Genomic DNA, 12253 nt, shown 5'->3' with positions numbered 1-12253 from the left:
GGGGGCAATCGCGAGCATAAAAATTCAAAAGTCCGTAAAGTCCCTCTAACAAAACAGAAGTGTTGTGCTATTAGATGCTGAGCGTTCAAATACTGATGTGTAGTTAATCGTAAAATTGCCAGTTGGGGAATCACTTGTGTTACAGTTTAAAAAAAAGTGAAATGACAATAAACAATTATCAAAAAGATAGGAATTTTTATATTGAGTATTTCTAATTTAATATGGGCAACACTAAGTAAAAGTTGATTCATTAGTAGTGGGTTTTACCTGCATTACATCCTGTGGATCTCCATAAAGAGTAATATTTTATCATGTATAAAATCAGTGTTGCTTTGTAAAACTCACATTGTCAAAGACCAGCTGTTAAATAACAAACAGGCTTTGCTTAGGGATGCTTTTAGATGCCTTTTTACCCTACAAATATTGGTAATGGTACATCACATGTACATATGTACAGGGTACTGACAGGAGTCTCAAAGTCATTTACTGACCCCTATAAGTACCCTGTATTTACCCCTGTAAATACATAGTATATATACCCTCTGTAAATACCCTTATTTATCCATTATGTACCCTGCTTGTTCCCCTTATACTACCCTGTAATTCCATAGTTACCTCTGTAGTTACCCTCTTCTTACCTTGTATGTATTTTTTACCTACCTCCGTAAATACCATGTACTTAAAGTGACTGTATTTTCCCTGGCGATAGGGGGCAGCACATACCTAAATCATTGCAAGCATGCAGTATTTTTGTGTTCGAGTAAGGCATTACCAACAGATGGCAATTAGGGTCAAAAGTTCCTGGGTGTACTTTATCAGATCGTTCAACCTCCAGCAAAATGACGAGCACATCAGACTGCCTTTCATCACTGGCAACGAGCGAAGACGGCAACGTTTAAGAATGGTGAAAGTTTTGTAACTGCTTGTTACACATCAGTAAATGTGTTTTGTCCTCAAGGGCTCACGTAGAAGGAAACATTGCCTCTAATAAGGCGTCGCCCAGAGACTTGGACCCACTCCCATGTATTTTAGACTGGATTTTTATAGATATATGTTAGAAAGCTGACAATAATTTTCTACAACTGGGCATCATTTAATTCATTTTCAACAACATTTCGATGTTTCGAGAGATTAATGGTAAAAACTAAACATTGGCTCTTTAACTATAATGTACTTTGTATTTACCCCTTCCATAGGTATCCTGTTCTTATTCCATACATTCTCCTATAAGTACCATGAACTCACCACTAGTTTGTATCCCCATGAGTACTATACTACATCCTAGTAGCCTCCTGTAAGTACCAGAATGTAATATGTATTGCTACCCAAATGATAGTCTATTTATTTAAATATTTAATAGGAATAAAATATGAATAAAGTTTGAACTTTTTTTTTGTTTTGTTTTCTTTTTTAAATTAAACCTTTAGAAACAATAGGGCCTTTTGACAAACGTCAATCAGCAGATGAGACTTCCAGGTGTTTGCACCAGCATGGTTGAGATTCACTTTGGTAAACACATAATATTGTTGGTGTTAATAATCTTGCTTCAGGGCATTCAGGGCGGGGGGGTTCCCACGTCGTGTTGATTCATTTTTCCCATTTATCTGCGTGTCTAATTTCTCGGCCTTTACAATCAGCATGAGCCTGAGACACGCTGTGACATGTACTGGAGTTTCAGTCACAGAGTGCGTACTTGGCTCTGAGTCAGTGGTAAGCCATCAACACGTTATTATCCATGTTACATGTGGGAGAAATTAAGCTGTAACTCAAACTTGGCACAAAACATGTGCTGTAAAAAATGGTCTGGTCGTTGTTCAGCTTCTTTTATTCTCCGACCACTCCGGTGTGTGATATTTACCTCTGTGGGCTGGATTGAGGAGAGGTCTCGCTTCTGTTCACATTTTACCCTGGTAAAACTAAGAATGTGCACAAGAGTTCAACAGACTTTTTAATGCGACAGTCATTTTCCTATGAATGCAATGAAATGTTTCCTTTTATGTTGTTACGTGGAAATTAAGGGTTTCGCCTCCTTAAAAGAGTATCAGTGGATTTTATGGCTTGCCTTCAAGGGGTTAACGTATTTGAACTTATGCACGTAGGCACACACTTGTGGAGGTGGCTGTCTTAAGCCCTCTCTGCATTGACACAGCAACCTTGATTTCTGAGTTTGTTTGTTTTTGTTTGCAAGGTTTTCTAGACCAATGTTTCCCATGCTTTATCCCTTGAGGACCCCTTGCTTGTGTCCAGGATAAACCAGAGTCCCCAACAACTACTCCTAACTTCATATATACATTAAAAGTGGCTATTTACAAACTTTATACAGACATCCAGAGTTATAACTCTTATTGAGAGCTTTAATTATACTTGTGGGTGTGTTTTGGGGTTTTATTAATGTAACTTTTTCAATTATAATTAGGGATGTCCCGATCCGATCACATGATCGAAAATCTGCCCCGATCACGTGGTTTCAGACTGATCGGGACTCGGGCTTTATTTCCCGATCCGGACTCGGATACTGGGTTCAAATTACAGGAGAGCAACTTGGTTCTCCTTAATGGTTGTCAGGCTCCCCCGATGCCCTTAACTTACACACCCAGAAGGACAGATCCAGTTTCTACCTACATTATATTATTTATATGGGCTCAGCGTAGCGGGGATTCTTTTGAGCAGAGCAGCAGGCAGACCGCCGATTATTCATGAACTCCAGCTGCGTTCTGCACACGGCCACAGTAACATTTTCTAAGTTTCTAAGTGGCATCACCAAAAATATACAATTGACACATAGTCATTTGTGTCCGTTCATTTTCTCTCCGGTAAGTTCTGTCTGTATTTGAGCATGATGTGTGGACGCGCTCGCGCTGCCCCCTCTGCAGCGCTCTCTAAGTTACTTGTGAGGTGGAAAATGATGGAAGCAGGCAGGAGTTTTTCTGGAGGACTGGGAGATGCAGAAAGTTCAGAGACAGACGGGACAGGAAGACAGGAAAATAAAAACCAAGAAAACAAAACAAAGTTCTTAAAAATATTAAATGTAGGGAGATTTATCCCGCCACACGTTTGTACCTGTATAAAGCAATAATTTATCAGCATGTAGTATTTATATTGTTGGTACAATTCAGATCATCTTCAAAACTCCGTCCCATGCCCAGGGACGTATCTAAGGATTTTGGGCCCAAGGCAAAATAGACCCCTGCCAGGTATTTGAAGTTGAAGTGCTATCTGTTTTTATATTAGACTTTTTATATTTGCAATAAAGTCCAAAAGTGAAGAATTTATGTTATTTATTACTTGATTGTTCAAGCTACCTCACAGAAGTGATCTGTTGTTAAAAATTAAAATAAAAAGGTAATTAAATAAAAAAATAAGGAACATTCTGGAACTGTTTCTTCCTTTTTTCTTTTCTTTTTTTTTAATGTATCGAAAGTATCGGATCGGGACTCGGTATCGGCAGATTCTCAATCAAATGACTCGGACTCGAGGAAAAACCTGATCGGGACATCCGTACTTATAATCTTGTAACCTCACAACCTCTTCACAGACAAAACACCAGCACAGACAAGTTTGTAGGGACCCACTTGGGGGATCGCAGCCCCCAGGTTGGCAACCACTGATTTGTTTTAGCTTCAGATCCACAAAATATCAGTTTTTAAAACATGCAACCCTGTCTCTGATTTGACAATACAAATAAGCTTAAAAATCTAAATAAATTCAGGGCTCTAAGAAAACCCTTCAGCTCATGTTTACTCATTTCCATTTATGACTGTTAAGTTCAGTTATTGTAGCAATTATGCTCAAAATATGGCTTCAAAAATTGTTTTTGAGTTTTGTTTTAATTTCTGGACGTCGTATCAAGACCCCCTTGGTAACCCAAGGTGAGGCCCTGACCCCAACTTTGGGAACCACTCGTCTAGACATTTGATTTTCTTGCTATTTCACTTCATTAACTCAAAATGTTCTAATCTTTCATCAAAAACAACACACGGTTATTGCCTCGCGTTGCTGTGACAACAGCACTTGAGTTCAAAATTGATGGATTTAATCTCTTTACAGGCAAAATCTGTCTATAGAGGGCTTTAGCTGTTCTGTCATCCTGAACACACACTTCAGCCAGAAGGTCTTCTCATCAAGAACCGGGCTCTCTGCAGAAAGACGCATGCCATATCATTTGGGTCAGATGTTCAGACCTCTGGATGAATGTGGAACCAAGCAGGTGCGTATGTTTCCCTTTATTTCAAAAATATATTTTGGGTTTGAATTTTCAGTTCAGGTGATGATGTATTCTGAGCAGGATCTTGTTGGATTATTTTAGACTTTCGGGAAACTTAATTGTGCTGCTGAAAAACCTCCCTCACAGTCGCTGAGAGAAAAATGTAATCAGTCCATAAGATCAGCAGATGAGCACGTAATGACAGCTCTGTGTGAGCAGCGGTTTGGCTGCAAGCCACCGAGTTCTGCTCAGGTTAACCCTAGAGAGTGAAAAAGAAACTTTAGGACTCGTGTCAGACTTGTTTATGGGTTCATATTTTAGTTAATCAAAGTTGCCATTTAGCTGATTTCATTTTTTTTTTTTTTTGCCCCAGGGTTCTTCACAGTCAGTTGATAATCATCAGCTAACAACAAAAGCTAGCATTTTGGTATGGAAGAGAAGAACTAGTCATGTTTGGTCTTTTTTATGTTCATTCAAGCAGCATCTTAGCTGATGGGTCACTCATTTGCTTACTTAAATCTTACAGCAATTGAACAAAATTTCCTGGTGGCTGTTGGAAAAAAAACAACCCAGATTTGTGATGAAGGACAAAAGAAAAAAATGAAAGGTTTGAAGCTACACTGGCAAACCTGCAGAACAAGCTAGCTTAAAACATTGTTTTCATGCCTCTTAATGTTCTATAGATATAAATATAATGTTGAGATTAAAAAAAAGTCTCTTGCATTGGTCTAGAAACCTCTGCCAGTAACACGGCTCGGACCGAAACCAGTGATTGGACCATTTGGTTGTCTGTCTGACCGAACCATCTCACTTCTGCATTAACTTGGGTCCTCCACTCATTACATGCTCATGTATTTAGCAACAGAACACCACTGGTGTGAGAGTTTCTCTGCTCAATAATATTTAGGACAAACCACCAGAGTCCCATAAAGAAAATCCTCATTTGGAGTCGCGGACAACAAAAAAACCTAGAAAATGGCAACAGTTGTTTAGTGCTCGCTCGTTTACTCTGGCAATGTGGGTTCCGGTTTCAGGCGGACGTGGCCCAGGGATGATGGCCGACGGGAGGTGAGAGTTCGTTACAGTGTTTGTGTTTAAAAGCTAACTTGTTTTTGAGGATTTGCTATTGCAGCTTCAATAAAACATCAATATTGTGTGATGATATGTTTGTTGCAGCTTGATTATGACTTACTGATTATGTTCTCAGCTACTGTGTGTTTTTATGCATTAGCACATAGCCTGTTTCACACATTCAACAATATCAGCAGGTCTACTTGTGCTTTTATAAACCACAAGTACATAGACTTTTTTTTTCATTGATGGATATGCTCTTTTCTGAGAGGCGGTTTCTGGTTCTAACCCCCTGCAGGTTGCGGCTTCGTGCGTTGTTGGGGGTTCAGGAGCTTTGGCGAGACACTGCGTCTCTCTGCTGGAGGCCATTGAAGGACTTGGACAGGCCGGCTCCGTGGACCAGGATGTGGATGTGGTTGTCCAGAGAGTTTACTCCGTCCCTTTAGCTGACTCCTCTCCTGTGTCCATCCTCAAACACAGAACTCGCTCCTCCACGGCTCCTCCTCCTGAAGAGAGAAGCACAACCAGGTACTGTTGGACTGGCTCGTAACTAATGGCCCAGTGAAGGATTTCATTTATAACTTGACACCAAAAGAAAAAAAGAAATCATGTTTTGTCTGTTGTTCATCACTTGCAACCATATTTATCACTATTTTTTTAGACTCTCATGCTGTTTTCTTTAGTTTCAAGCCTCATGTGCTTCTCCTTTGTGACATGATGTGTCTCAGTGGTTGTTCTATTGTTCGTGGAGCAGCAGGCCCCACAGAGTGCTCATGCTTTTTCCAGCCATATGGCATTGTTTGACAAAGGACACAAACATTTTTAATTGAATCCAGTCTCTCTGTTAGTGATTCTGGCCAATTCTCAGGAAAGGCAGCATGAACTTTTTTTAAATCCTTTGCACCATTAAGCCAGCGTTGAACTGGTAAGAAACTCTTAACTTAAAAAGTTTTAACCCGAGTTTTTCTTCACCTTGACAGAAAAGATAATGAAGTAACGAAAATCTTGCAGGGGCGTAGTAAAAATGTTATAAAGTTTGACCAGTGTGTTACTGGAGTCGGTAATGCAGGGAATTATGGAATGTCACTGTTTTGAAAAAGTATAAGTGATGGGATAAGAAAGAAAAAGCTGAAGCTTATTTCCTTAAAAGTAGAGAATTTGACCATTTTTATCACGCCAGTAACCCAGGAACCATCCTAAACATTAAATAAAACGCTAATAAGACATTTTTTGTAAATTCTTCTTAAAGGGAACCCTTGGATTAGGAAGAATTTGCTTTCATTTGGTTGTTTTTATTACTGTCCAATAACTGAATCCAGAAACCCTGGAGAGGACGGTCCCTACACTACCCTGAGTCCATCGTCTTACTGGGTCACTTCAAGCACAGACTGTAACTGTAGGTGAGGACTGGAATAAAAATCAATAGTTTTAGAAAGTGATAGCTTAGTTATTTTCGACTCATCTGAAAACGTTTTATTCTTTTACTTTCTAAGAAAAGACGTTCCTGTGGTGTGAATTTGGCTAACAAATCACCAGTGGCATCATCGGAGTCCACCCAGCTGTCTGCTTATCCGGGCGTACACTGTGCGACTTTTTCACTCGTAGCACTCAGCTTCAGCTCAAACTGTACGACTTCCTCGCAGGGCAGATCTCACGAGTCATGTGCTCACACTGCACGACCCAGTTCTCGGATGCGACCTGACTGCTCACACTGTACGTCTGGTAGCAACACGTCGGACCTAAAAATATGCTAAAAATAGCTGTTTTTACTCAACACGACAGACTTTTTTGTCTTGTTTTGCCTGTTGTCCTTCAGGAGTGCTGCAGGAGGACACACAGGGATTTATGGGGGTTGGATGAGGAAAACGAAATAAAGAAAGTAAATGTGTGTTTTGTGGTCAGTTTAATTTGACACGAACACGACAAACACGCTTTCTTGACAATCTTTGTGAGTAAAAAAACGTGTAGAAATAAAAACAAGCAACGTGTGTTATTAGGGAAATAGTGGGTGACTGGTGTTGATGCATGATTGCGCATGCGCCGTGAGCGGTTCTGATACTTTTTGGGTCGCAGATGCTCGCAGCGCCGCTTCAACAGTGCGATACCCTCACGAGGGACAAGCAAAATATCAAACACGCCAGAAGTCCGTGCAGCTCACGACTGCTGATCGGTAGCTGGTCACGTGGTGTTAATCGCCTCTCGTAACCCCCTGTACACTACACGACGCTCAGCGCAAAATTCGCCCCGATCTTGTGGATTCTCGCACGAGTGGAAAATCGGCTCAGAAAAGTGAAAAAGTCGCACAGTGTACGCCCGGCTTACTCCTCTCATTGTTTAAAGGTGTAGTATTCACTCTTGGTAAAAGCCGTTCAAGCTATATTTTGGAAAAATAAAATGCAAAGGTGCCTTTCTTCAGGTTCCCCCCTACAGTCACAGAATCTGATGGTCACAGAAAATGGTATAACACCTGCTTGCGACGCAAACACATACAAGCAGAGACACAGATCTGCTGAGGTGCTAATATCAAAATTTCCAGAACCAACTCCAAACGGAACCTCCTCCCACTCGTTACGTGCTAACTTCTCTAATTTAGTGCTAGAATATAAAGCATGTGGCATTTTTATGGTGAAAAACGAGGCAGTCGTTAGCTCTCTCGGTTTAATCTTCAGTTCAATTTCACAAGAGCTCAGCGCTACCGACGATCTGAGGAAACATCACCTCCAAGAAAATTTGCAGAACACAAAGGGAACTTCGTCCTTTCTGCCTGCTTGATGCAACACTCATTCTTGTGCTACGACCGTTGAAACTTAGCTGCGTTCCCAGAGAATAACCTAAACGTTTCTCAGCAAGAACAGGACCAGGCTCTAAATAAAACATGTAAAACGACTCCTTAAAGTGACAGTGTGTATATTTCCTGGCGATAGGGGGCAGTAGATACCTAAATGGTTGCAAGCAAACTGTTTTTTTATGTTGGAGTAAGACCATATCAATGGATGCCCATTAGGGTCAAAAAGTGCAAACTTCAGCAAAATGACAAGCACATCAGACTTCTTTTTAATCACTTGCAATGAGTGAAGAGGTAAATGTGTAAAACAAGTTTATTAATGGTGAAAGTTTTGTAACCATTTTCTACAAATCAGTAAATGTGTTTTGTACACAAGGGCTCCTGTAGAAGGAAACATGGCATTTTATATGGCGTCGCCCTGAAACTTAGACCCGCTTCCATGTATTTTATACCAGAATTTTATAATTATGTCACGGAGCCGCCAATATTTTTCACTAACTGGTCCTCATTTAATTCATTTTCAATAACATTTTGATGGGATATTTCCAGAGATTAACGATAAAAACTGCACATTGTCACTTTATATTGTGTAGTTTTAATCATTCTTCTCCGGAAATATCCATATGAATGCTGTTGAAAATGAATTAAATGATGCCCAGTTGTTGAAAAATATAAGCAGCTTCATAAAATATAACCATAAAAATCTGGTCTAAAATACCTTGGCGTGGGTCTTAAGTTTCTGGACGACGCCATATTAGATGCGCTGTTTCCTTCTACGTGAGGACAAAATGCATTACTGATTTGTAACAAGCGGTTACAGAACTTTTGCCATTCATAAACGTTGTTTTACACATTTCCTCTTTCACTTGTTACCAGTGATGAAAGGGAGTCTGGTGTGCTTGTCATTTTGCTCATTTGAAAATTGCACTCCCGGGATTTTTAACCCTACTGGCCATCCTTTGGTAAGATCTTACTCGAACACAAATGCCACCTACTTATAATGATTTAGATATGTACTGCCCCGTATTGCCAGGGAAAATACACATCGTCACCTTAAATGAGATTTCCAGACAGAACCAGACATTGCGTGACAGCTACGCTAGCGTACTTTTTGGCTGCTCAGCCGAGAACTCGCATTTTGCACACAGAGGATGTTATCTGCAACAAAGTGAGAGATGTTCAGATCCAATCATTTAGAATGGGGACCAGCACTGAATTGGATGAGGTTCTTACCAGGATTATACATTTCATAGGTGATTAAATATGTTCATTGTCAAGTAAAATGGCTCTTTTATTATTTTCAGTGGTAAACCGATTTATTGAGGTGAGAAATTCAAAATTCCCAGTTTCTATGCAACTATAGATCAACTCACCAATTTAAAGATTATAACAAGTTACATTTTTTTGCTCAGTGGGTCACATTGTTTCCCTTATCAGACTAAAACAGTACAGCAGTAAACGCCATATGTATTCTTAACGTTAAATGATGTAATCGTTGAATGTAAACATAAAACACGGTGCAAAATCTTTTAAGTTGATTTGTTTATTTTCCTATAGAAAACGTGACTTTTCTTGATCTTGTTTTACGTAGTAATATTTTTTTACCTACCCAACCCAAATATATTGTTACATTACTTCTATTGCTTAATAAGGCATTCAGTGTTTTGTTGACCAGCTTACTGGTGTGTGCTGCCGCTGCAAACAATGTCATTATGATATTCTGAACTGTAAATTTTCCAGCTGCAATGACAAAAACTGAGCTGTAGATTCTGAAACTCTGAATTATGGACCAGTTCAATTGATGAGTCTTTTTAGATTTCTTATTATCCTAAATGAATTATTTTAAGCCTCTTGAATGTTTGATGAAGTTAAGGATATAAGTAAAGTTTCCTGTTATACAGAAGTGGCTTGGAGGCTTTATGTGAGTGGTCTTGTTGTAGTTAATGAATCAGTGAATGCTCCGTTTAGAGCAAACCCATCAAGTATGACCTTCAGTTGCCTCGGCCCTCCCCAGCTTGTTGTTTTTGTTCTTTGCTGAGTAATAAAAGTATTGGTTTCTCTAAAAGTGGAGGGGCCCCGAGGGGCGCTCTGTGGCGAAGGGAGGAGAACTCGGTCAGCTGACAAAGTGAGTGACTAAACAAGCAGCAGTTGTAACGTGACTCTCCTGCCATGCTGCCTGTGTGGCTGGTAAACAAACACCACCCACCCTTTGACCGGAAACACTCCTGCCCTTCCCTCTCTTTCTCTAAAACTCAGCCAGATTTAGCAGGTTCTGTTTGTAGTGAATGGAAGAAGGTGGGGTTGAGGTTTGGAGGTGATATCCAGTTCTAATTCTCTCTTAACTCTTTCTGCTTTTTATGAACAACTGGAACAATGTTCAGAGAATGCATTTATTTTAGCTTTGCCCATTTTTTGGCCTACTTTGTTTACAAGCACTTTTTAAAAAAAATCCACACAGGGCAGCAGAAGCTGTAACACCTGTATGAGTCCTATGATTTGTGTTGTTCTGGGTGAAATCGCTGCACGTCAATACTATTCGTTACATTGTGTTGCTTGGAAGACTTTTTCAGGATGTGTGCCTGCTCTGCATGGTAGTTTACTCCGCAGCCCACTTGGCCCGGTTCTGTATAAAGAGCAGGACACTTTGTACACTCTGACTCTCTCTCTTCCTCTGGTCAGCTTGCTCCTTTCTTTTTGATTTCTTTTTTTCATCCTTTGTTTTGTAGCGACAACACTCAGGGGAGACGACTCCGATAGAAGATTCCCGTAAATTTGGAAAAAAGAAAACAAGAAGATTAACTGTTTGCAGGAGTTAGGAGAGGCTTGTTGTGTTTTTTCCCTCTCTCCTTTGGTTGAGAAGGAACACAATGTGCTGCAGGGATCCTGTTACAACCATGTTTATCACTCTGCCTTTACTGATTGGTGGGCAAAACACAGGAAGGAATCCTGCCTGTGTGCCCACGCACCAATGAGGTCTCTCTGCTGTATTCTTCATGTGTGGGTCATTTACTTAGTGTGTTGCCAAGTAATGTGCATGTGCGCTGACTGACATACACTCCCTGTTCAAGTGTGTGTGTGTGTGTTTGCTCAGGCCCAGTGTCGTACTTCCTGGAAGAAAACCTGAGTTGCCGAGAATTCTGCGATCACTCACAATAACAAATTCCTGAAAATGGCCAGTGAGCAGGAGCAGCCAGTGGCGGAGGGGTTTTTTGAGAGTGAAGGGTCACCACTTGAGGGAGAGGGGCAATATAAAGCTCAGAAAACGAGAGTCGTAGGGGTGGTTGTTTATGTCGAGCTGGTACTCGACAAGTCTCATCACTCCTTTCTTTTCTGGCTCTCAGGTGTCCTATCAGATGTCACGCTCCAGTTTCGAGTTTTAACATGCCGCGCTGCAAGTGGTGGTGTATGTTTATTTCCAGCTAAGAAAATCCCAGAGGCGAAATTCATATTTTGGGAAATGTTGCATATTGATTTACATTGTTATGACTGGGCAAAAATAATTATTGGAAGACTTTATTATCCCCTTCATGCTTTGGGGAAAATCTTTTAATCCGGGCACACATGGAATACTGGACAAGCTTAGTTTTAGTGATTTCTTTCTTTTTTTATTTTAGGATTCTTTTTTCCCCGAAAAGAATGAACCGGGGTTCATTGGGAGTGTGTAACAGGTGTTTGGACACACTGAGGGAAAAAGGATGTTAATCTGATTTTTCTTTGTAAACAGATGTCTGTAGATGACTGCAGCTGTGTTATTTAGCTAGAAAACACAATCAGACCACATTAGCTACGTTTACATGCGTCAAATTTACCCTACCGATTCTAATCTTGGTTGATCAGAAATCCCAAATCTCTGTTTATATGGACACTAACTGAAATGATCCAATCATGCCTTGAGTATACATACACCAAGCATTCAATCAGATTAAATAGGTTGAGCATGCGCGGAGTTATCTTTGCTGGGAAATAATTGTAAACAAACATCATCTTGTCGGCACATCTTTCCCCTCACATTTTATTTTCTTATTCTCTAGATTTTTTCCATTTACCTACCCCCCCCCCCCCCTCGTGCGTCTTCTTTGCATTTTTACCTGTATGCTTTTGTTTTTACTGATCGCTTTAACTAAGCTACAGGCTCAGTAGTGTGTAATGCTACTGCTCCCCCGCCATGGGAGAGGAGAGCAGGAAAACGTACT

At 40.3% G+C, this 12253-nt stretch overlaps 1 protein-coding gene across 1 annotated transcript in view; it reads left to right on the top strand.

Moving 5' to 3' along the window:
- spidr (scaffold protein involved in DNA repair) overlaps nt 1-12253 on the top strand; it is a 47546-nt gene that overhangs the window by 11151 nt on the left and 24142 nt on the right. Inside the window, exons 9-10 of the mRNA XM_015956742.3 lie at nt 4048-4207; nt 5574-5803. Of these exons, the coding sequence (XP_015812228.3) occupies nt 4048-4207; nt 5574-5803 (390 nt within the window). The remainder of the gene's footprint in view (nt 1-4047; nt 4208-5573; nt 5804-12253) is intronic.

This window comes from Nothobranchius furzeri, chromosome 11, assembly GCF_043380555.1.
Source record: "Nothobranchius furzeri strain GRZ-AD chromosome 11, NfurGRZ-RIMD1, whole genome shotgun sequence".
In the NCBI taxonomy this organism is placed as follows: domain Eukaryota; kingdom Metazoa; phylum Chordata; class Actinopteri; order Cyprinodontiformes; family Nothobranchiidae; genus Nothobranchius; species Nothobranchius furzeri.
Note: the sequence above shows the minus strand (reverse complement) of the source record. Positions and strands in the feature narration are given on the sequence as shown.